The following is a 24,015-nucleotide window of genomic DNA, read 5'->3' as shown; positions in this document are numbered from 1 at the left end:
CATTGAAGCAGCTCTCCCATCATCACAAAGATGCATTTAGTAAGGAATAAAGAAAAAGAGAAAGAGTTGGATGAAGAGAGTGACAGTCCATTGGTTCCTCCAGTCAGTGTTCTACAGCAGTTAGAATGTGTCTTCATGATCATAGTCTTCACGATCATAGTCTTCACATTCCAGAGCTATAGCTAGCTGCTTAACTGGCCCAGATCCTGGTCCTGGCATCTGGGTTCTATTCACCCAGCATCCTGTCTCAAACCTGCATGAAGAATCCCATCAGTCCAGGTCCACTGTTGTCAGAACACCACCAGACATGGAGTCCCATTGACCCTAACACCATTCATGTCCCCACGGGGTATGAACCAGATCAAGGAGCCCTTGCTTTCTCCAGCATCCATGCCCAGGAAATATTTGACTGCAGGAAATCTAAGTTTTCTAAGATTAAGCCAAAACCACAGTCCATAGTTAGGAAAGCTCACGAAATCTTTAACCCTGGCCATTGAAATTTACGAAGTTCTGAACTATGACTAGAAAGAGCAATAGAGCAGCCAAGTGCTCCTGCCATGCCTGGAGGCTGAAGGAACATGAGACTGTGGAGCAGGAGAACTCAGACCTCCAAGTGCAAGCAGGCTTATTTTCCTGTAGGATAGCATTTTTGATTGTTGGCTTTTGAAGAGACCCATAGTGTTTCCTGTTTGAGATCACCATACCCAAACCAACCTTTCTCCCATAAGCACTTTTCTAGAAGTACAAACAATACCGACTCATATTTTAATCTGCACCTGTGTCCAACTAGGTGCCCCTTCATAAGTGCTAGGGCCTCTGTGTATAGTCATTGGGGTATATCTGTGTGTGTGCATGCAAATTATGAATGAACACATGTCTTTTGCATTATTATCCATTTTAAGAGCCTTCATTTTTAGTTTTTAATGAAAGTGCCATATTTTTATTAAATTATGAAGAATCCTCATGGTTTTCCTCCGCTGTTTTTTTCTTTCTGCCTTCCCATTCAGCATTGTTTCACGTTAGACCTTATTTACTTTTCCATGCGTCTGTCTTTGGATTGAGCTGTTGGTATCAAGTGAGCATCACAAATACTTTCAGCAGAAGAAATAAAAATTACAGTTAAAAAGCACATCAAAACTATCATTAAAAAATCTATATTCATTAAAGAAATCCAGAGTGAAAATAACCAGAGCTGGGTATGAATGTAGTAAATGGCATTTTTTAGAGTAAATTCACTGCTGCAATGTTTAACTAAAAAAAAATCCTTTAAAGACAATGTAGCAAATTTGTCACAGGAAAAAATATCAGACAGTATATTAATATGAGCAGTTCTTAAGTGATCTCCAGGAAAATTTAATAACTAGGAACTAAAAACTAACACAACATTGTAAAGGAATTATACTTTCATTAAAATTGTTTAATTAAAAAATAAAATAAAAAAATGTTATTTCTTTCAGAAATGTCAGTTAATACCAAATGCAACAAAAGACTATGATGTAATATCTTAGAATGATTGAATATTAATCATGTTTATAAAATTATATTCACTTATTTGAGATATTAGCCTTTTAGACATATTTGGTCATAAGTTAATCAAGGTAATCTTTTTGTGATGTTAATATAACAGAAAGCAAATGAAAATATTTTATTTCTCTTTGGGTGGAAGAATAAGAAAGACTCAAGGATAATTTGCCCTTATTGGTTTTCAATACTAAGATGCATTGTTCTTTAATACTTTAGAGCAGGAGATGGCAATGTTTGTAAAGGTAGTAAATATTTTCAGCTTCTTTGGCCATGTAGTCTATGCAGTCTCCATCACAACTACTCAATTCCACACTGCAGCATGAAAAACACCATCAACAGTACTGAACTAATGAGCATGGCTTCCTTCAATAACACTTTAGGTATGGAGACTGAAATTTGAATTTCAAATGATTTTCTTGTGTCACAAAATATTAGTCTTCTTTTAATTTTCTTTTTCAAATCTTCATAAACCTGAAAACCTTTCTTAGCTCACAGGCCATTACGAAGCCAGATTTGACAAACGTCTACTTTATAGTCACCCTATTAATTTGCTTACAGGTTGACAAGACAGGCAAAGCTCTAAATAGGCAGTCAATCACTACTGAAAAGCGCATAAAAAATCTTCAGGCTCTCGAGTAGATTTCTAGATGTAAGCTCAACTGCTCTCTGGGATACATTAGTGCTAGCTATTCAAGCCACACCCAATTGGCTTTTGAGTTTCTTGACTTTCTAATCAAAATATACAGAGTGGCTGAACTATTAGAAAATATATGCACTTTAAACAATCAGGGATGATAGGAGTTTAGCAATAAATACATCACAATTAGTTTTCCTGTGACAGTCCCATAACACTGTAAAAGTTAACATATATACAATACTTACCATGAGCTGGGAAGTTGTCTAAGCACTTTAACTGTAGTAACTTATTTAATTCTCACTAAAAAAAAAAAAAAAAAAAACCTAACAGATGGGTATAACTGTTGTTCTTTTTCAAAATTTTATCACTTTATGTACTTCATATTGTCTGGTGTGTGTGTGTGTGTGTGTGTGTGTTTCTAAACAAGAGAAAAAATGTATTAGCAATTCATTGATATGAATGATCATGAGCACTATTATCAAAGTCCAAGACGCATTCTTCTTTTCATTTTTGTTATTTTTAAAATTATCCAAAATAAAAATAGAAAGTTTAAATATTCTACCAATCTAATGAGTACACAATAGGTATTATAACTATGAACATTACCCTTAGCGCTTGTGTCGTGAGGTCTGATAAAGCATTTGGAGCACTATCCTTCTCATATAACCTTCCAAAGAGAGTCACTGTCAAAACAGGTCCAGATGTTGGCTTCAGGCTGAACAAGCGTCCATCACTCGATACCTAATTAAAACACAGGGAAGCTGACTGAGAATAACTTTCAGTTGTACAACCTCACAACACACTTAAAATTCAGTACAACTCAATGAAGAAACAATGAAAATAATGGCCATATTCTACTCCATCTGAAATACTTGAAAAGGTACAGAGAAAAATTGGAGCTATAGAATTGGTACTTACTGAAATGTCTGTATTCTACATCTTACAATTTACTCATCTGAGAAGGCATCCCATGAGTTAATAAACACAAAACAATGGATTTGAGAATGCATGAGAGAACTCTTGTTTGCTCAGGCAAGAAAGACTCCTCCAAAGGCTCAGGAGAGCTTGACTAAGGGGCGTTGAGCTGAGCTTCTGTCATCCCTCATACTCATCACAGCCTCCTTATCTGCCCACTGTCCTCAACTCCCCACAGTAACTGTTTGGACCAAGAAAGGGGAGTAAGAGTGGCACCTGCAGATAAAGTCAGTGGGAGAATGTGGCTGAACAGAACACTTGTGCAAGAAGAAATTATTTCTGGAGTATTTTTTTAAAAGGGTTGCTTCTTGCCAGTTCAGCCACTATCCAATTCTTCAGCTTTTATTTCTTTCCTTTTCTGGATGGTCACCCAGGGCCTTCGAACACACCATGAAAAGAATTCTTTTCAACCGTTCTAGGCCATCCCTCCCCTAAACAAGGAGGCTTCCTCTGGTAGGACTGGTCCTGCAACTCTTCTCTAGTCTTCTTTCTACTTGATAGACCTTAAACAGTCCAGCCCACTCCCTGAAGTCCCCACAGCAAAATATATTTCTTTACACTAGTTATTCTCTAAAATAGGGGTCCCCAACCTCCAGGATCTAATGCCTGATGATCTGAGGTGGAAATGATGTAATAATAATAGAAATAAAGTGCACAGTGTCATGTGCTTTTTTGTTGTTGTTCAGTAGCATCCCAAAACTATCTCCCTACTACCACAATGGTCCATGGGAAAGTTTTCTTCCATGGAACCAGTCCCTGGTACCAAAAAGTTTGGGGACTGCTGCTCTAAAGGACTTTTAGACAAGAGATTCCACATGCTCCATGTCCTTGATGAGCCCTAAGTCCAATTTTACTCTCTCCAAATGAAGATTTTCATGATATTTGCAAGCACTTGGACAGGTTTTCTATTCAAAAGATGCTTCTTCTTACATTAAATCATTAAATGATTTATCAATATTAAGCAAAGATTTGTACCTGAAATTCTCCAGGTGCAAGCTGAATTTCACTCAGCAACACCTCAGGGAAGACATACTGGGTTCCGAACGTGCCACTGAGGGAGAACATTTCAAACCTGGTGGAAGCAGTCTCAACTGAGTCACCACAAGTGTGTAAATCTGTTGTTTTACACTTCAGCAGAGTACAAATCTAGGAACAAAATAAGAGAACAGTAAGTTTAAAAACAGTTAAGTCTTAGGAAAGCAAACTGAAACACTCTCTTGATCTAGAAAAAATGTCTATGTCCTTTTGTTATATTGCTTCCTCATTAGACTAATCTGCTTCGTTGCTGAATATTACTGAAATTAGCAAAAAAGAAAAAAGGACTTCGAGCCCTAATGCTTTCTGTGTACATGGCAAGTCACTTCAGTTGTGTCTGACTCTTTGTGACCCTGTGGACCATAAGCCCACCAGGGTCCTCTGTCCACGGGATTTTCCAGGCAAGAATACTGGAGTGGATTGCTGTGCCCTCCTCTAGGGGATCTTCCTAACCCAGGGATCAAACCTTCATCTCTTACATCTATTTCTGCAATTCACTGTAAAAAGATGAAACCACATAAAGAAATCATAGGTCCTTGGTCTATAGCCATGAACAATTATACCTTACTGTTTTCAAGTTAGCCATGCTTTTAGAAATCAAGAGTGTTCAATTATTTTTAAAAAGTTTAAACACTAGTTTAATTTCTATCTTATCACCTATTTCTAACAGTGAAGGAACTTTAAAGTTGTAGAGAACCCTAGAGTTGATCTAGAGACAATTCATGAACTGGCAGAGTCGCATACCGTACACCTGAGCAAGGGCTGAAAGCGCTTTCGTTATCTTACTTAGTTACACTATACTACACTATATTACAAAGCTATCTGTGTGTAAATCTAAGTGTATGAATCATCTCACCATGTGGATGCAAAACCCCCAAAAGGAAGAACCTTCTTCACTTATCTCCATCTATACTGCATCTTCAAAATTTTACTCCAAGCTATCTTCATTTATGGCCTGACTAAAGCAATGTCCCTTAACTGGTCTTCCTCCTTCCATATTTGAAGTTGGAGAGCAAGTGTTTTTGAGCAAGTGTGTCAAGATGAGATACAAATAATTTTCACGTAAAGGTACAGAGAACACATGCTTCTATTTTGTTCCCTTGCAATCCTACTAAAACAAACATTATTATTATTGTGGAAGATCTGGACCCACAAGATTAGGAGAACAGGAGGAAGACAGACTATAGCAAAAGTTTAGAAGTTTGGGTGTTGACACAAAAATGGTAACTGAGGAAGCAACTCACATACCTATAAATAGACTATTAGATAAAAAGATGTGGTACATATATACAAAGGAATAGTTGGAAGGTTTGTTGCTAAGTTGTGTCCAACTCTTCTGCAACCCCATGGACTGTAGCCTGCCAGTCTCTTCTGTGAATGGGATTTCCCAGGCAAGAATACTGGAGTGGGTTGCCATACCCTTCTCCAGGGGATCTTCCCAATCCAGGTATCGAAATGGAGTCTCCTGAATTAGCATGGGGAAAGCCTAGAATCAACCTGTCTACCTTGCAGAATAGGCTTCCTCGTGGCTCAGATGGTAAAGAGTCTGCCTGTGGTGCAGTTGGATCCCTGGGTCAGGAAGATGCCTTGGAGAAGGGAATAGTTACCCACTCCAGTATTCTTGCCTGGATAATTCCACGGAGCCTGGTGGGCTACAACCCATGAGGTTAAAAAGAGCTGGACATGACTGAGTGACTTTCATTTTTGCTTTCACATTGCAGAATACTCAAAAGATTCCATCCCTGGGAGTACTAGGTATCTCAGTAACTGAGAGTATGTTGGGGTGTTTAATGAAAGGAAAATTGGTAGGAAGTTGTTAAGGGTGCCTCAATGCTGAGTCTCCAGACATGGATGGGCAACGACCCTTCCCCAGTTCAAGTAAAAGATGGAACCTTTATTACCAGAGAGGGTAAAGCAGACAATGTTTAGATGGAGACTCTGAAAGACTTAGTAAGGGGATTTTTTGAATGAGTCATGCTGAATAGTGATACTATGCCCTTCTTGATTCTCTTGTTTTTCAGTCACCCAGTCATTTCCAGCTCTTTGTGACCCCATGGGCTGCAGCATGCCAGATCTCTCTGTCCCTCCCCATCTTCTGAAGTTTGCCCAAGTTCAGGTCCATTGCACTGGTGATGCCATCTAGCCATCTCATCCTCTGATACCTTCTTCTCCTTTTGCCCTCAATCTTTCCCAGCTTCAGGGACTTTTACAATGAGTCAGCTGCTAACTCTCTACATTCTGTTAAAAAGGCATTTTTTCCTTCAGGAATAGGGTTTCCTAATAAATTACAGGACAGGAGTCCCAGTTAAATCTGAAGTTTAGGTAAACTAAAAATACCAAAACCAGTTTTTAGTATAAATATGTCCCAACTATTACCTGGGCTTTTTTTTTTTTAAATCTGTGTTTATCTGAATTTTGAATTTACTGGGGCACCCTGTATTTTTATTTGCTAAATTAAGCAAACTTATTCAGTAAAGGAATTAGAAGAATTTTGAAATATGGGAAACTGACTCATCCCCAAAGGAAGTCTCTAAAGACACTTGCTTCAGGTATTCTGCTAGTAAAAAGCCCAGCTAGACTGTCCCCCCATGAAGCTTAAAGTTGGCAAGTATCAACCACATGCTCAGAGTTTTCAAACAGTTTCAGTTAAAAAGAAAGAAAGAAAAAAAAAGGTCATCATACACGTGAAGAAATTTTCTAAATTTAGAATTTTAAATTTAAAAGCCTGTCTGGCACCAGTGGCTTAGCTGAAGGATCACTGTTCAGCAATAATAACAAAGAGCTTCTTGGTTTTACTTGGAGCACTAAGCAACCTCCCAACACTAAGAAGAGACCTATGGCTGATCCCCTCAAGCGGAGTCAAGGCTCTGGGGCAGGCAGAGAGTTAGATAAGACTGAGAGGAAAGGAGGGAAAAGAGAGGAAGAGTTGAAAGAATGCTGTCTTGTTTTATAATCATTTCTTTAAACCTAAAATAGATCATAAATAATAAAAAATAATATATCCCATTTTTTTATTTTAAAAAGCAATATGGCAATAAAATACCATACATATGCACCACAAATATAATGCAATATATGTCAATATGCCATGTAATATATGATAATATTCATGTGGCAATAGATGCTTTTCTACAACATAATTTTTTTAACTAGTTTCCAATCATTGGACTTTTTCTACCTGTGTTCTTGATAGCATTTTTCCCCCTTTCTTCTAGCACCTCAGAGCTCTGAGAAGGAATATTGATTCCTCCCACATTTTCATCCTTTCCTTTTTTGTTGCTCTTTCTCTTAGGCCTATAAAGATAATCAAGTTTCTTTCATCTATTGGAAAAACAGAAACAGCATTATCATGAGTTCTCTGGCTAGCTCCTATCTTGTTTCCTTTCTTCCTGAATCAGATACACTTTTTGAAGTGTATTGATTGATTCACTCATTCTTTCAATATCCTCACTTACTTCTCACTTTTCAACCCACTGTAATCTGTCTTTCACTCTATCATTCTGAGCCCAGGAGATTCCAACAAAATTATATATTATTCATGCAATAATGGTAAACTTATTGCACAAATACACTTCAGTTTCCTCCTTCTGAGAGTCTCTACTTACCTTACCTTTGATAAGAGTTCTCTTTAACTGTTCCTTTATTTCTCAGTCATAATTGCAGGTTCCTATTCTTCTGTTTATTTCCTGCCCAAACACAGGAGCTTCAAAAGATTTCACCTTTAGCTCACTATTCTTTACCATTAGTCAATTTTTGCAATTCACTCTTTCTTGTGGGTTTATTACAACTTTTTTCCTGCTGATTCTCAAAACTGTATTTCTAAATCTAATATCTCCCTTAAGTGTCATATTACATTCAATAGCCTATTGGATACAACTGAATGTCCCCAAAGTAATGAAAAGCCCACACATCCAAAGCTGAATTTACCATCTCTCCCACTACCATCCAATTTGCTCCTCCTCTCAAATCCTGATCCGTCAAAGCATCCCATTCATCCATCTTGCCAAAAAGCTGGTACATTCTAGACCCTTCATTCTGTTTTCCTGTTCCATCTCAAATCAGCTACTAAGATTGGTTTTCTTAGTATTTCTTGACTCCATATCCTGATTTTATTCATATGAACATAATCTTGGTTGAAGCCCTAGTAGGACTATTTTAATAATACCACTAGTCATTTTGCCCTACGTTTCATGATCCACAGTGCAACCAAAACAATGTACTCATAAACAGTTGTGACAGCCTCATTCCCTTGCTGAACACCTTCTGGCAGAAACCATCACTGATAGAACAAAGTCCACATCTTAGGAATGACAGGTAAGGTCCTGCAGGGTGTGATCCTGGCTCTATGCTCATCTTCCATCCATCCTTGCTTCTTTAGTGACTTCTTTAGTGACTCAACTGTTTGCTCATTTCTGTATACCCTGCTTTTTGACACATCCACCCCCTTGCTCAGGCTCTTCACCCTATCTTGAATTCCCTCCCACTTTTTTTCACCTGGATAAAATAGCACAAACTCAAGCATCATGTCTTCAGAAACTTTCCTGGATCTCCAAATGAGACTAAATGTAGCTCTTTAGTATTATTACAGCAAAATGTGACTTCTTTGTTCAATCACATGCCAACCTATACTGAAACTATGGTCATCTGTCTTTCTCTGCTACTAAATTCCTCAAGAGGAGGGTCCACACTTACTCATCTTCATCTCATTAGTGCTGAATATATATCTGGTATGTGTTTGGCATTCAAGAAATGTTTGCCAAAATGAGCAAGCATTGGACTGACATTTAAGATCGAAAGTTTTAGCAAATAAAAATTTAGGATACCCAACTAAAGGGAAATTTCAAGTAAACAGCCATTTTTTTTAGTATACACATAAATACCAAAGTAGGACATACTCATAATAAAAGTAATCCATTGTTTTTTGACATTCACATTTAACTGGATGTCCTGTGTTTTATCCAGTAATTCCTCTGCCACCAAAGCAATCATTACCTGTAAATAATAGCTCCCTTCAACAGTATGTAGTCCATCAAATGCCCCCAGGGCATAAACTTCATCTGATCTTTTCTCAGACATCTTATAACTTAGATGACAGCAGAGATCTCTCTGACAAACTGTGTAATTTCCTCCAATTTCTTTGAGCTCCAAGAAGGTGAATTCATCAAAAAAGATGATGCCTGTAAATTCCTGGTTTCCCACTGAGTGGGCTTCTACACCACTGGCATAGGAAGTCCAATTCACCACCGGTGTGGGGTGTGGGTGGGAGTCCAGTTGTGCGAGGAGGAGTTTTCCCTCCTCTGTCTTCATATCATAATGAAATGCTCGTGGAGAATCAGGTGCATAGATGCCACTCCCTGGAAATGACATTTAAAAGAGTAAAACAAAAAGGAGTTGCATGGGTGTTATATTCTAAACTCATATGAACATTTTACTTCTTCTAAGCTGTATCTTTCATTAATTTCAGTAAAATATGCTGATAAAGTCAGAGGTGAAATCCAGTAAAGTATGACACAAAGAAGCCAAGAAGAAAATTTCATGTAAGAAGTGGTGAATTTTGAAAAAAAGAAAAAGAGTGTATATTCAAGTTAAATAAAACTAAACCAGTTTATGAAACAATTTGGGTTGAGATTGATTGTACAGCATGTCACCAGCTAGATATGCAAACATTAACAGTTGGAGGAATTTTGTTAAGGAGTACATGTTAGCTAGAAAACATATTTTTTTCCATTTTGATTACATCAAAATCTTAAAGACTACACATTACCTGTCATTTTCTTCAAGGGGTAATGTAGATTGGATGCTAGGAAGTTGACTTTCATGCCCATAGCCCAAGCTGAATGGAATTCAATAGCTGACAAATGTGGCAAAACATTCATCCAAGCTGTTGGGAAGAGTATGGTGTCCACACGGGAATCTCTCACCAGAGTCACAGCAGGATCGTGGAAGAGAATATCAAAGCACGTGAAAATGCCAAACTTTCCAAAGGTGGTGTTGAAAGTCACGACCTCGGGTTCCTTGGGTGCGTTGAATTGATCTTCATTCAAGAAAAGATTTTGCTGCGATAAACAGAAGATGATAGGGGGAAATCTCTTTAAAGAAGTTGGCCCAGATGTCATGGCATCTAAAAAAGTTCAAGCTCACATTTATTAAACTGTGCCAACCTCATCTATGACCACTGTCTCCACAGGGAAAGAACGTTAGAGAATTAGAGATGACTATGCTGATAGGAAACTTTGGCTCAGGTTCCACATTTGATAGATATGTATAAGGAAATCCTTATCTATTAACACCTTCTTGAATTATTATATAAGACATAAAAGAGAAATGATAGATAGCTTCTATTTGCCAAGTGCAGTTAACAATTTTCTGCAGACAAAGAACTTTGCTCCTTTTCTCTTTGAAAACAAGACTGGTAAGTTTTTCATTCTAGCTTTACCCTTTGCCAGGTCATGTCATGAAAAATACAAAATGCAGGGCTTCTCTGTTGGTTCAGTCCCTGGTCCAGGAAGATTCCACATGCCACAGGGCAACCAAGTCCATGCACCACAGCCACGGAGCCAGTGCTCTAAAGCCCATGCTCTGCAACAGAAGCCACTGCACGGAGAAGCCTGCACCCTGCAACAAGGAGCAACCTCTGCTCACCACAACTAGAAAAAAACCCACATGCAGCAACAAAGACCCAGTGCAGTCAAAAATGAATAAATAAATGTTTTTTTTTAAAGGAAAATGACCATCCATCATTAAAAAAAAAAAAAGGACAAGTCCAAAAGGCAACATTTTATTTCAAGTCAGGTCACTCCTATTGACTCCCACACACTTCTAATGACACACTCCTGTGTTCCTAAATGTACAGGAAATATCCTTTTTCTAGGACCTTATCACAAATAATCATTACTTTCTGTGCTTTGTTTATACTGTTTTTAAAATGAGCTTATTATCAGCAATAATGATTGTTTCCCTTCTTGTTCACTTTATTTTGTTAAGCATACAGTAATTGAATTACTTGCAAATAAATTCTACCTTATGGTAGCGTGCCACCAGTTTTCCCTTAGAATCAAACACCACATCAGTGTTGTATTGGTAACGACCGTCAGGGGGACACTGAGGGTCGCTGGCATTGCATGACTTCTTGTCCCCGATATTTGCCACAATGTAGATGGAGTTGTCCTTGGCCAGACAGCTGAGTCTTTGTTGCACTGGGGTGCGACCAAATCTGTTATATATTCATTGGAAGAGGAAAAAAACATAAAGCTTAGCTTTTAATAAAATTCAGAATGATAGTTTCTTGAATATATATGTAAACACAAAAATAAATTCTAAATAGCATAGATAGAAGGGAAAGATTAACACAGAAACTTCAGAGGAAGTACATGTGTGTGGCAATTTGGCTGTAGAAAACTATTCTATGATGAGATTCTGGGCTATGCATTTTTTTCATAGCATTTATCATATCTATAATTAATATATTTATGTATATGCTTATCTTAGGCTTCCCTGGTCACAAAGCTGGTAAAGAATGCACCTGCAATGCAGGGGAGCTGGGTTGGGAAGATCCCCTGAAGAAGTGAATGGCTACCCACTCTGGTGTTCTTGCCAGGAGAATTCAGTGGACAGAGAAGCCTGTCAGACTACAGTCCATAGTGTCGTAAAGAGTCGGACATGACTGAATGACTTTCACTTCATAATGTATATCACATCTTATAAATATTATGGGACAAAGACCCATATCTCTTGTTTGCTGAACCCATGCCTGAAAGAAAAATGGCATTAAAAAGTATTCTGAATGATAGAACAACATCTTGGAAGTAAGATGATTATGGGAAGAAGGCACCGGGAATCCTATCTTTCTACCTAATTCTAGGACTTCATCCGTTTCTTCCAAGTTGTCCAGTTTGTAGCATATAATTGTTCTTATGATCCCTTGTATTTCTGTGGTATTGGTTACAAAGTCCACCCTTTCATTTCCAAAATATGGAATGCTTCAGGGATTTTCATGCCATCCATGGACAGGGGGCAATGCTAGTCTTCTCTACCTTGTTCCAGTTTTAGCCTATGTGCTTCACAAGAGGAGTGCCTGTTTAATGGGTATAGATTTGAGTTCTGCTTGATGAAAACAGTTCTGGAGAAAGAGGACGTGATGGCTGCCCAGCAACGTGTTATGTACTTAATACCACTGACTACGTTTAAGGATGGCTAAGATGGTAAATTTTATGTAATGTGTATTTTTTTAATCACTTTTTTTTAAGTGGAGAAAAAAAGCTTTGGCTTGTTCAAGATGCAATAGCATCTTTAGGGGAAAAAAGGGAATTTTAGAGATGCATTTTGGGTCATAGGAGACGAGCTCTGCATAAGAGGTTAAGAAATCTTTTCCAAATGTAATAGACAAAGAGGTACTATTAAATGTTTTGAGAACAGAAGTCACATGATATGAATTTTCTTCAAAATTAATAGGGCATCGGAACATAGAATGTACTAGAATATCAGAGTATAAATGTGGGGAACCATTAGGAAGCTGTTATCATAGTTTAGTTTAGAAGCAATAAGGGTTGGACTAGAGCAGTAACAGCCTATATGGAAAAACAGAAATACTAAAATATTTGTTAATGCTTGATTTCTTTATTCCTTATCATGTTACCAGTAGTTGTCCCAGTAAAGCAATTAAAACACAATTTTGAACAGTAAGACCTCAGAATATATAACATATAGCCATATTTATTCTTTATTTGGAGAAGGCAATGGCACCCAACTCCAGTACTCTTGCCTGGAAAATCCCATGGGCAGAGGAGCCTGGTAGGCTGCAGTCCATGGGGTCGCTAAGAGTCGGACACGACTGAGCGACGTCACTTTTCACTTTTCACTTTCATGCATTGGAGAAGGAAATGGCAACCCACTCCAGTGTTCTTGCCTGGAGAATCCCAGGGACGGGGGAGCCTGGTGGGCTGCCGTCTATGGGGTCGCACAGAGTCGGACACGACTGAAGTGACTTAACAGCAGCATTCTTTATTGGCATAACACTAAAATAGTAAATGGCTAATAGAGGTACTAAAGAATATGTGACAAAACTGTGATAACTGTTGGAAGAATGAAAATTTGGTGCCATCTGCTGGCAATATAATCAAAATCATAGCAATGACCCACAAAACATATCCTTGAAAAAACCAACGATAGGAAACATCTTTTAAAAATTATTATTTTAATGCATCTATATAAAATGACCATTTAATAATATTTACCTTAATTTGCTTAAATTAATATCTGAAATGCACAAATATAAATATGAGACATTAAACCATTTGAAACATATTTATCTCAAATCTTTTCAAATACTCTAAGTGGTAGAATAGGCACATGAAATAGAATCCTACTGTTCTGGATTTCTAAAACAGCCGTGATTGCATATTTTCCTCTTGTCTATATTAATTTTGAAAGGGTAGCATGTATTCTAATCTATTTCCATCTAAACTAATTGTTCAGACTCTTTGCTATACCCAGAAAGGCTCCAAAATTCTTTGTTACACCACAAGTTTTGATTTGGAGTTTAAAAATGCATTTTGCTTACGTTAGACTGAATCTGCTTCTCACTTAATCCATAATATTTTCCAAGCCCTTAATGTACCCATTTGAATGTAGAGTTCCAAAGAATAGCAAGGAGAGATGAGAAAGTCTTCCTCAGTGATCAATGCAAAGAACTAGAGGAAAACAATAGAATGGAAAAGACTAGAGATCTCTTCTAAAAAATTAGAGATACCAAGGGAACATTTCATGCAAAGATAGGCTCAATAAAGGACAGAAATAGTAGGGACCTAACAGAAGCAGAAGATATTAAGAGGTGGCAGGAATACACAGAAGAACTGTACAAAAAGATCTTCACGACCCAGATAATCACGATGGTGTGATTACTCACCTAGAGCCAGACATCCTGGAATGTGAAGTCAAGTGGGCCTTAGAAAGCATCATTATGAACAAAGCTAGTGGAGGTGACGGAGAAGGCAATGGCACCCCACTCCAGTACTCTTGCCTGGAAAATCCCATGGATGGAGGAGCCTGTTAGGCTGTAGTCCATGGGGTCGCTAAGAGTCGGATACGACTGAGCGACTTTCCTTTCACTTTTCACTTTCATGCATTGGAGAAGGAAATGGCAACCCACTTCAGTACTCTTGCCTGGAGAATCCCAGGGACGGGGGAGCCTGGTGGGCTTCCGTCTATGGGGTCGCACAGAGTCGGACACGACTGAATCAACTTAACAGCAGCAGCAGTAGCAGCAATGGAGGTGATGGAATTCCAGTTGAGCTATTTCAAATTCTGAAAGATGATGCTGTGAAAGTGCTGCACTCAATATGCCAGCAAATTTGGAAAACTCAGCAGTGGCCACAGGACTGCAAAAGGTCAGTTTTCATTCCAATCCCAAAGAAAGGCAATGCCAAAGAATGCTCAAACTACCACGCAATTGCATTCATCTCACACACTGGTAAAATAATGCTCAAAATTCTCCAAGCCAGGCTTCAGCAATACATGAACCGTGAACTTCCTGATGTTCAAGCTGGTTTTAGAAAAGGCAGAGGAAAAAGAGATCAAATTGCCAACATCCGCTGGATCATTAAAAAAGCAAGAGAGTTCCAGAAAAACATCTGTTTCTGCTTTATTGACTATGCCAAAGCCTTTGACTGTGTGGATCACAATCAACTGTGGAAAATTCTGAAAGAGATGGGAATACCAGACCACCTGATCTGCCTCTTGAGAAACCTATATGCAGGTCAGGAAGCAACAGTTAGAACTGGACATGGACCAACAGACTGGTTCCAAATAGGAAAAGGAGTACGTCAAGGCTGTATATTGTCACCCTGCTTATTTAACTTCTCTGCAGAGTACATCATGAGAAACGCTGGGCTGGAAGAAGCACAAGCTGGAATCAAGATTGCCGGGAGAAATATCAATAACCTCAGATATGCAGATGACACCACTGTTATGGCAGAAAGTGCCTCTTGATGAAAGTGAAAGAGGAGAGTGAAAAAGTTGGCTTAAAACTCAACATTCAGAAATTTAAGATCATGGCATCTGGTCCCATCACTTCATGGGAAACAGATGGGGAAACAGTGGAAACAGTGGCTGACTTTATTTTTGGGAGCTCCAAAATCACTGCAGATGGTGATTGCAGCCATGAAATTAAAAGACGCTTACTCCTTGGAAGGAAAGTTGTGACCAACCTAGACAGCATATTAAAAAGCAGAGACATTACTTTGTCAACAAAGGTCCATCTAGTTAGTTCAGTTCAGTTCAGTCGCTCAGTCGTGTCCGACTCTTTGAGACCCCATGAATCGTAGCATGCCAGGCCTCCCTGTCCATCACCAACTCCTGGAGTTCACTCAGACTCACGTCCATCGAGTCAGTGATGCCATCCAGCCATCTCATCCACTGTCGTCCCCTTCTCCTCCTGCCCCCAATCCCTCCCAGCATCAGAGTCTTTTCCAATGAGTCAACACTTCGCATGAGGTGGTCAAAGTACTGGAGTTTCAGCTTTAGCATCATTCCTTCCAAAGAAATCCCAGGGCTGATCTCCTTCAGAATGGGCTGGTTGGATCTCCTTGCAGTCCAAGGGACTCTCAAGAGTCTTCTCCAACACCACAGTTCAAAAGCATCAATTCTTTGGTGCTCAGCCTTCTTCACAGTCCAACTAGTTAAGGCTATGGTTTTTCCAGTGGTCACGTATGGATGTGAGAGTTGGACTATAAAGAAAGCTGAGCACCGAAGAATTGATGCTTTTGAACTGTGGTGATGGAGAAGACTCTTGCGAGTCCCTTGGACAACAAGGAGGTCCAACCAGTCCATCCTAAAGGAGATCAATCCTGGGTGTTCAGTGGTAGGACTGATTTTGAAGCTCCAACACCAATACTTTGGCCACCTGATGCGAAGATCTGACTGAGTTGAAAAGACCCTGATGCTGGGAAAGATTGAGGGGAGGAGGAAAAGGGGACGACAGAGTGTGAGATGGTTGGATGGCATCACTGACTCAATGAACATGGGTTTGGGTGGACTCCGAGCATTGGTGATGGACAGGGAGGCCTGGCGTGCTGCGGTTCATGGGATCGCAAAGAGTCGGACACAACTGAGTGACTGAACTGAACTGAATAAATGCAGAGCTCTGTCCTCGGTCTACTGGGAACAGAAAAGGTGAAATGGAAGCATTAAAGTATATTTCCTAAGACAAAGCATTCAATCTCAAAATATAATAAAAAACTGTCAATTATGGAAGACAACTTTTACTAACTTTTAAAAAGTGCACATGAAATATTCAGCAAATATTTGTTGGGTCCTACAACTACACAAAGGCTTCCCTGGTGGCTCAGTGGCAAAGATTCTGACTGCAGTGTGGGAGCCGGAGAAGACACGGCTTTGATCCCTGGGTTGGGAAGATCCCCTGGAGGAGGGCATGGTAACCCACTCCAGTATTCTTGCCTGGAGAATCTCAAGGACAGAGGAGCTGGCAGACTATAGTCCATAAGGTCGCACAGAGTTGAACACAACTGAAGTGACTTAAGATGCACTCAGAGGCATGCACCACTACAGGGAACACCATGCTAGATATGTGGGCATCTGGGGAAAAGGCATTCTATGCAGAGCTGTCCACGCGCACAGAGTGGGAGATACAGGGTAAAGCAGGGCTGGTGCCCTTCAAAACCCTCTTCAAACTTCCACCATCTTCATCCAAACAGCAGCATTTCTTTGCCTAGCTTACCTTCATAGCTTTTAAACTATCTCCTGCATTTTTACTGATCTTTCTGAAGTCTTATCTCCACGAGGACACAGGAATGATCCTTATAAAACTGAAGTCAGAGCATGTCACTTCTCTGCTCAAAACTCACCAATGGCTACTTTCTCACCTAAGTACCAAGGTCATTAGCATGGCCCATGAACCCTTATACTATCAGGGCCCTCCAATCTGTCTGCCTTTCTGCCTCCATCTCCTACTTTTCTCCCACTTCTTCACATCATTTCAACCACACTAACTTTGTTGCTGTTCCTAATATGCCAGACATGCACTCTGACCACGGAACCTTGGTATTTAGAATTCCCTTGGCCTGGAAGGTTCTTTTCTCAGAAACCCATATGATTTCCTTCCTCACTTCCTTTAAGTTTTGCTTAGATACCACCATGAAGCCCTCTGGTGACATAAAAATTTAAACCTCATTGTTTCCACCATATTCATCTTTCCTGTTTTATTTTTTTCCTATAATATTTATTTCTACCCCATACTGTAGATAGGTTGACAGGTGATAGATAACTAAACAAATATCTTTTTTTTTTTCTAATTTCAATTGGCTGTTTCCACACTTGAATATAAGCTCCAAAGGACAAAGATTTTTAATTCTTTTTGTCCACTCCACTGTCCAGAACTGTGCTTGGACATAATAGGTATTCAAAAACTGTGTTAAATAAAAGCAAGGACAGAGATGTCATTGGTTGATGGGAAAAAAGAAAGACTACCAAACTTCTTGAAATGGAACAAATGCAACATCCTGGTGGGAATTCTCAGAAGGCCCTAGGAAATTTGGTTCTAGGGAAAAGTCATTCAGAAAGAAAGAAAGGCAATTCCTAATGGAAGTGAGAATAGAAGGCTTGTCATTTAGAACTGAACCTTGAGCATGGGACATGGTTAAATAAGAAATAATTATGATGCGATGCCTTGCAATTAAAATAGTTTGTTAATATTAAGGTAAATAACATTGAACTTTGTAAAAAATCAAGGAGTCCCTATATGCATAGTTGTTAGTTTGTGTGGTTTTGAGAGCTTTTCCAAAAAAGGAATTCCTACAATTTTAGCAATAGTGCATTTGGAAATGTGAGTCAACTGACATGATTCTCTTAAATGTATAGTTCATATGTTTTCCTTTATATTATAAGTAATAGTGTACTTTTATCAGACTTCATATTTCTTATTCTAGATTTGATTTAAACCACTTATATGGGACTTCCCTGGTGGTCCAGTGGTTAAGACTCCAGGTTCCCAATGCAAGGGGCCCAGGTTCAATCCTTGGTCAGGGAACTTGATCCTGCATGTAGCAACTAAGCTCCAGAACAGCCATATAAATTTAAAAAATAAAATAACCACCAACACAATTCTGCTCTATCCACCTCCTAGGTCCTCATCTTAAGCTTTAAGAATTTCATATACATTCATGTTATCCAACTATCTTATTGATGAGAAAGGGAAAATTTTAATATTAAGCTGACATGTGACTCTGTTTCACTATTTTCTCACATTGTTGTAAAAGTACAGACCTACACAGGAAAGCAATTTTCTGCTCACTGGTATGGAGTCAGAAGAGTAGAGTTTGGATATGGTTCTTCCTCTAACCAAACACCCTGTGACCTTAAGTAAGTTATACTATCATCTCTCCAGATTCATTCCCTCAGTGGAAATTCACATTGGAATTAGATTCTGATGTCATCTTATAGCACTAACTTCATATTCACTTTCTTAATACACATATTTGTAGGAGATGAAAAATTATAAAACTATCCTGAAACTTACAGATGATAGTGAAGCTTATACAATGATCTACAAAGTTTTCTCAGATTAAGTTCATGTTCATGGTTAAATTCTCCATAATACATTTCTTTACCTGTCAGGATTATTACAAGGGATCCAGTTCACTTGAGGGTCTGGGATATCCTCCAAGTATGGGAAGATAGATTCCCTGGTGAAGTTAAAACCATAAATGCCATCTTCTGGGGTCACAATGATATGTGCACCCTGTTACAAATGAAGCAGAATCAATATATTGTTCAAATAAGCAAACAATAAAAGAGGAGGCCTGCAAGAGGACCTGAGTGGCTGAGAAACAAAATTTGCCTTTTTTTTTTCATCTTATTCTTCTGTTTTTATATATTTATAATTTATTTTCTTTGCCCAACCACTTTCATTTCCTAATCCCACAGTTATCATTTCTATGTCACTTTTTCATCATTTCATAGCTGTTAATATTTTTCCAGGCTACGCACAGGCTTGCCACCTGCTGCAGTTGTTAACTATAAACCTAACTCTTCCCTGAATAAACCCCCTCCCTGACCTTTGGCCAGTTATCTTGCCTGAGTATGTAAGGATACTTATCACTCACTTTTCTGCTCCAGCCTTCCCCACCTCATACCCTACAAATGCAATCCCCATTTCTCAGAAAGGAGCTCTGATATGGTTATCTGAATGGTGCCAGGCCTAGAGGTACAACCTGAGCTCACCTGGGCAACTCTAGTGGAAGAATCACCCTGGAAGCTGCTGTGTGTGTGACCGTTAAGGAAGCAGTTGAAATAAAAGTGAAAAAAAACCTCAGAATTCTTAATAACCTTTTAAATCTTTGTATGTACAAGAATGTAGGTTGATAAATACATGCTATATGTATACATTCATGACTCTCATCAGACTTTATATATCCCTTGTCTTTACCTGCTCTACGCATAATTTATTTCAACCACATTCATTCAAACCACACATGCAAACTTAACCCTTCATTCAATTCAAGAACTTACTAAGCACTAACATATGTACTTTTGTAATTAGTATGAAGTATATAATATACACTGGTAAGTAATTTGCAACTTAAGTTTGTTTTGGTGTTACAAACTAACCTACAAACTCTTAATAGCACAAAAGTAGCCAGTACTCTAAGAATAGCTATTAATTCCTGATCCATTTATCCTCCAACCCTCCACCTGTAACAGAAAAGAGCAACAAAATCAACAAAACAGTTGAATTCATAGCAAGTTCCTCTAAGATTTGTTGTCACCTAATAATAACCAAGTTGTGTTTTCCAAATGTTGCTCTCACTGTTAGGGAAGTATGTAATAATGTCTTTGCCCTAAAAACTAGGAGCAGGAAGGACTTTGATTGCAAAACAAGGTCTTGGCTACCTGAGACATATGTCATTCAAAGGTGTAATTGACCCTGACAGTGGTTCTATCAAACTAGGATGCCACCCTTTCTCTACATAGGAGCCAGAAGCACACTTGAGAAATGGTACCTGCTTTGATGCTGATGTCACTGCTCCCTCCAGAAGATCCAAATTCCGGTTCATTACTGCCAAGGCCTCTTCAGGAGACACTGGCACGAGGGTGGCATTAGGCAATATGACTGCATGCTCATAAACAGCTGCAATAAAGGTATCCAGGGAGCTGGCTCTGGAGACACAGAAAAACAAAACGGCCACATAGTTCAGCAACTGAGACATAATCATGCTGAAGTCCAGCGACTGCTGAAAAGCAGAGTAAGCGCTGTTATTTATAGAGAGAGAGAACACAGTGAATCACGTGGCTCCCAGAACTTAGTACTTTAAAAATAAGTGACAAAAGCTAGCTTCAAGAAAGCCTTGTGATTTTTACATCTCCAGACAAAGATGTGAACAGATCTTACATAACAAATGACCTTCTCTTCTTACAGGGCTCTGTGAGGATCAAATAAGAAAATGCATGTACTTTCCATCTGCTGGGGTTATCCTAACAAAGTACCATACACTAGGTGGTTTAAACAACAGAAATGTATTGTCTTGTGGTTTTGGGGGATAGATGTTTCAGAGGAAGGGATTAGCAAATTGGCTCCTCCTGAGGGCTGTGAGGGACAGATTTGTTCATGCCTCTTTCCTTGTATTTAGCTGTCTCCTTTCTGTATGTCTTCACCCAATATTCTCTCTCTGGGCACGTCTGAGTCCCCCAGACTTTTACTTTTTTTACAAGGCCACCAGTCAATGGCTTTAGTGCCCATCCTACTCCAGTATGACATCATCTTAACTGATTACATCTGAAATGATCATATTTCCAAATAAACTCACATGCTGAGGTACAGAGGGTTAGAACTTAAACATAGGATATTTCTGGAGTTCATACATCTTAGAACTCAACACCTAGTAGTTTATGTAAATAATTTGAAGAATAAACAGCTTTTCAATTGTGAATTATTATTACTATCACCTTGTGAATATTTGAATTTCATATTTTGTTCACTTTCGTTTCCTCAAAATGGTGAAGACTCAGGACAAAGAGGAATATTCATTGTCTATATGACAAATCACTCCCCAAAAATAATGGCTTCTAAGAGCAAGCTTGTATGATCTCACATTTTCTGTGGGTCAGGAAACCTAAGGCAGCTTGGCTGGGTGCCTCTGTCCCACAATTACCAAAGTTTGACTGAGAAAAGAGTCAGTTCTAGATTCTAGGCTCACATGGCTCCAGGCAGGCCTCAGATCCACATTGGCTATGGCCCAACATGTTCCTTTCTGTGAAGGCCCCTGGTCACACTAAAAGGAAACTCACATGCTGGCATCCAGCTTCCCTCAAACCTAGGTAACAAGAGAACCCACCATCCAAGATAGAAGCCGCAGTCTTTAGTAATGTCATCTAGAAAGTGACAGCCCATCAATTTTGTTGTATTATATTCATTAGAAGTACGATGCAGGGAACCCAAAGCTGGTGCTCTGTGACAAGCTAGTGGGGTAGGATGGGGTAGGAGATGGGAAGGGGATTCAAGAGGGAGGGGACACATGTATACCTATGGTCAATTCATGTTGATATATAGCAAAAACCATCACAATATTGCAAAGCAATTATCCTCTAATTAAAAAGAAATGTAAAAAAACAAAAAAACAAAAACACCCAGTCAGTACACTTGTTGGGAGGGACTTACTTACCCAAGGGCATATATGAGGCACAGATTACTGTGGACCATCCTAGAGACTGCAAACCACACAAGTCGTAGAGGGTGAGTATAAAGAATGAGAGGGAGAATAAGAAGGTGATAGAGGGAGAGAGAAGAGGGGGGAAATAATATAAAATAGAAAAAAGCTTAGAAATTTTAATATGGAATTAGAAGGCAAATTTTAGTTGTGAATTAAGGAAAACTTTTTTTTTGATGTTTACAGAATTAATGCTTATGGTTATTTTAGTTTTAGATTTCACTTTGGATGGTGTTTTTATTTGTTCAGGTTGCAGAAGAGTATATATTATTATTTTTTTAAACTTCAGGACTATCGTAACTTTATTCTGTGACTGCCAAAGCAGCCAAGAGGTTGTGTTAACCCGTTCCTCTTAAGTCTGTAGCAAATACCAGCTCCCTCTGCTTGCTGATCTCCTTTGGGCTTTCCCTTCCCAGGTGGTCAGAAACACATGTACTTCAGTACTTCACAAGGGTGTTGACCCGAAACAGACTATGGGATATTTCTCCAGCAAAGACGGGTTTATTCAGGATCAGCAGAGAATTGCAATTCGGGATCTGCCACCATGGTGAGCAGGGCAAGAGAAAGAGAATGCTTTCATAGAGAGAAAAAGGAAGTTGAGAGGACTAGAGTTAACAAAGAGTCCCTGGTTTTTCCTTGGCTGAGTTCTTACCACAAACAGTCCTTGCCAGGAAAGGAGAGAGTGGTCTTCTTCCTCTATGGCTCTGCTGTTGTTACGGAGCATAAGAACTTCCCCTCTGGTCTCCCAACTCTATTTAATAGAGGTTTCCATTTATCCATTTTTTTCTCACAAGGAGATTGTAATCATTCCATACAAATTTATAAAGGAAGCTCTGAAAGAAAAGTTAAAACTGGAATGAGTCACCTAGAGATTTAAAAAATATACCTCTTTGATCTTATTCAAATTAAAATTTAAATAAGAATCTCCCATTGTGTTTCCAGTCTGATATAACTAGAACTTCAAAGTCCTCTCTCTCATTTTCTCAACCAAAAAAAAAAAAAAAAAAACCCACAGCTGAACAACTGAAAAGCAGCAACTTTTTTAGATATGCCAGAGAACTGAAGTCAGCATACATCATTACCCGCAAAGTTAGAGAGACAGGCTTACCTGGAGTAGAAGTCCACTGAGGCAGGCAGTCCTGGTACAATCACTCCAGCTGTGTTTGCCAAATTACTGGACAGCCTTGCAAGATAAACACGAGGTCAGGGGGGCAGGGTTTGGAGGAGGTTTCAGTATTAGGAGGGTCCTCACGTTTTTATAACTTTTACTCCAGAATCCCAACCAGGTTCTCTGAGGGAATAATGAGGAAGTAAAACATCCTGTGCTGTTTCTTAAAGGAGGAGGAAAAATGCATCTACTTTGAAATACATCCAGAGCATTCTGTTCTTTTAACCAAACCTGTCTTCAATGGAAGAACTTCCCTAGTGGCTCAGACAGTAAAGCGTCTGCTTACAATGAGGGAGACCCGGCGTCGATCCTTGGGTCGGGAAGATCCTCTAGAAAAGGAAATGGCAGCCCACCCCAGCACTCTTGGCTGGAAAATCCCACGGACGGAGAAGCATGGTAGGCTACAGTCCATGGGGTCGCAAAGAGTCAGACACAACTGAGCGACTAAACTGAACTGCACTGAACCTTTCTGGGGGACAGTAAAACCCCATCTCTAATCCCCTTTAACCTGCCTGTCCCAACTAAAGGAGGAAAGAAAACAGCTGAGAAACACTTGTGAAGGTCAGAGCCCAGGGACACAATCCTACTAAAAGACAGAGATTTAATAGGGCTATTAAATAGCCCTATTTAAGCTGATGGATGGAATTCTATTGCAAGAACAACAAAAAATAAACAGATTTAATAGACAGAGGGCTAGATAACTCCTCCCCTTCCCCACATTTACTACTACATCAAGCTGGCAGTTCCAGCCTACCTGACACATACCATTTGGGAGAAATCTTTACGTGGATGATTATTGTTCTTGCAATAGAATTCCATCCATCAGCTTAAACTGGGACTGGTGACACCAATAGCCTCTCTTAGGATGCCTCAGTTAAATCTTCTGATCCCTAACATTACCTTAAAACTGGGTTTTCCTCTTGCTGTGTGTTGAGCCAGAAGATATAATCAACCTAAAG

General features: G+C 39.2%; 1 protein-coding gene and 1 non-coding gene across 13 annotated transcripts; both read right to left on the bottom strand.

Annotated features, from left to right (window-relative positions):
* Window positions 1–910: 910 nt before the first annotated feature.
* Window positions 911–24,015, bottom strand: VNN1 (vanin 1). Of its 12 annotated transcripts, none has more exons than XM_044924218.2 (11): window positions 23,957–24,015; window positions 22,997–23,071; window positions 22,541–22,721; window positions 20,185–20,341; window positions 18,793–18,923; window positions 11,192–11,384; window positions 9,936–10,227; window positions 9,164–9,525; window positions 4,112–4,282; window positions 2,768–2,902; window positions 911–1,062 (listed from the first exon to the last, which is right to left on the bottom strand). In XM_044924218.2, the coding sequence occupies exons 4-11, from the start codon at window positions 20,236–20,238 to the stop codon at window positions 1,027–1,029; spliced, it is 1,374 nt and encodes a 457-aa protein (XP_044780153.1). In that variant the 5' UTR covers window positions 20,239–20,341; window positions 22,541–22,721; window positions 22,997–23,071; window positions 23,957–24,015; the 3' UTR covers window positions 911–1,026. The 12 variants fall into 12 exon arrangements, with proteins under 12 accessions (XP_044780153.1, XP_044780154.1, XP_044780156.1 ...); XM_044924219.2 differs by having other exon boundaries at window positions 22,997–23,179; window positions 23,957–23,993; XM_044924221.2 differs by having other exon boundaries at window positions 23,822–23,958.
* On the bottom strand, window positions 12,137–12,245 carry LOC112587696. Its single transcript, XR_003112192.2, has one exon. It is a non-coding gene; the product is annotated as a U6 spliceosomal RNA (small nuclear RNA).

The sequence above is a fragment of the Bubalus bubalis genome, chromosome 10, assembly GCF_019923935.1.
Source record: "Bubalus bubalis isolate 160015118507 breed Murrah chromosome 10, NDDB_SH_1, whole genome shotgun sequence".
Classification (NCBI taxonomy): Eukaryota; Metazoa; Chordata; class Mammalia; order Artiodactyla; family Bovidae; genus Bubalus; species Bubalus bubalis.
The sequence above is the reverse complement of the archived record's forward strand: the minus strand, read 5'-3'. Positions and strand labels throughout refer to the sequence as shown.

What these genes read in the sequence shown, in the direction of transcription:
- VNN1 (XM_006059301.4), bottom strand. Translation starts at nt 20,397, where the DNA reads ATGATTATGTCTCAGTTGCTGAACTATGTGGCCGTTTTGTTTTTCTGT. An exon ending in TGACATCAGCATCAAAGCAG is followed by an intron (nt 18,924 to 20,184) that starts GTACCATTTCTC and finishes CATTTGTAACAG; the next exon opens with GGTGCACATATCATTGTGAC. An exon ending in TGGTGGCACGCTACCATAAG is followed by an intron (nt 10,228 to 11,191) that starts GTAGAATTTATT and finishes TGTTTATCGCAG; the next exon opens with CAAAATCTTTTCTTGAATGA.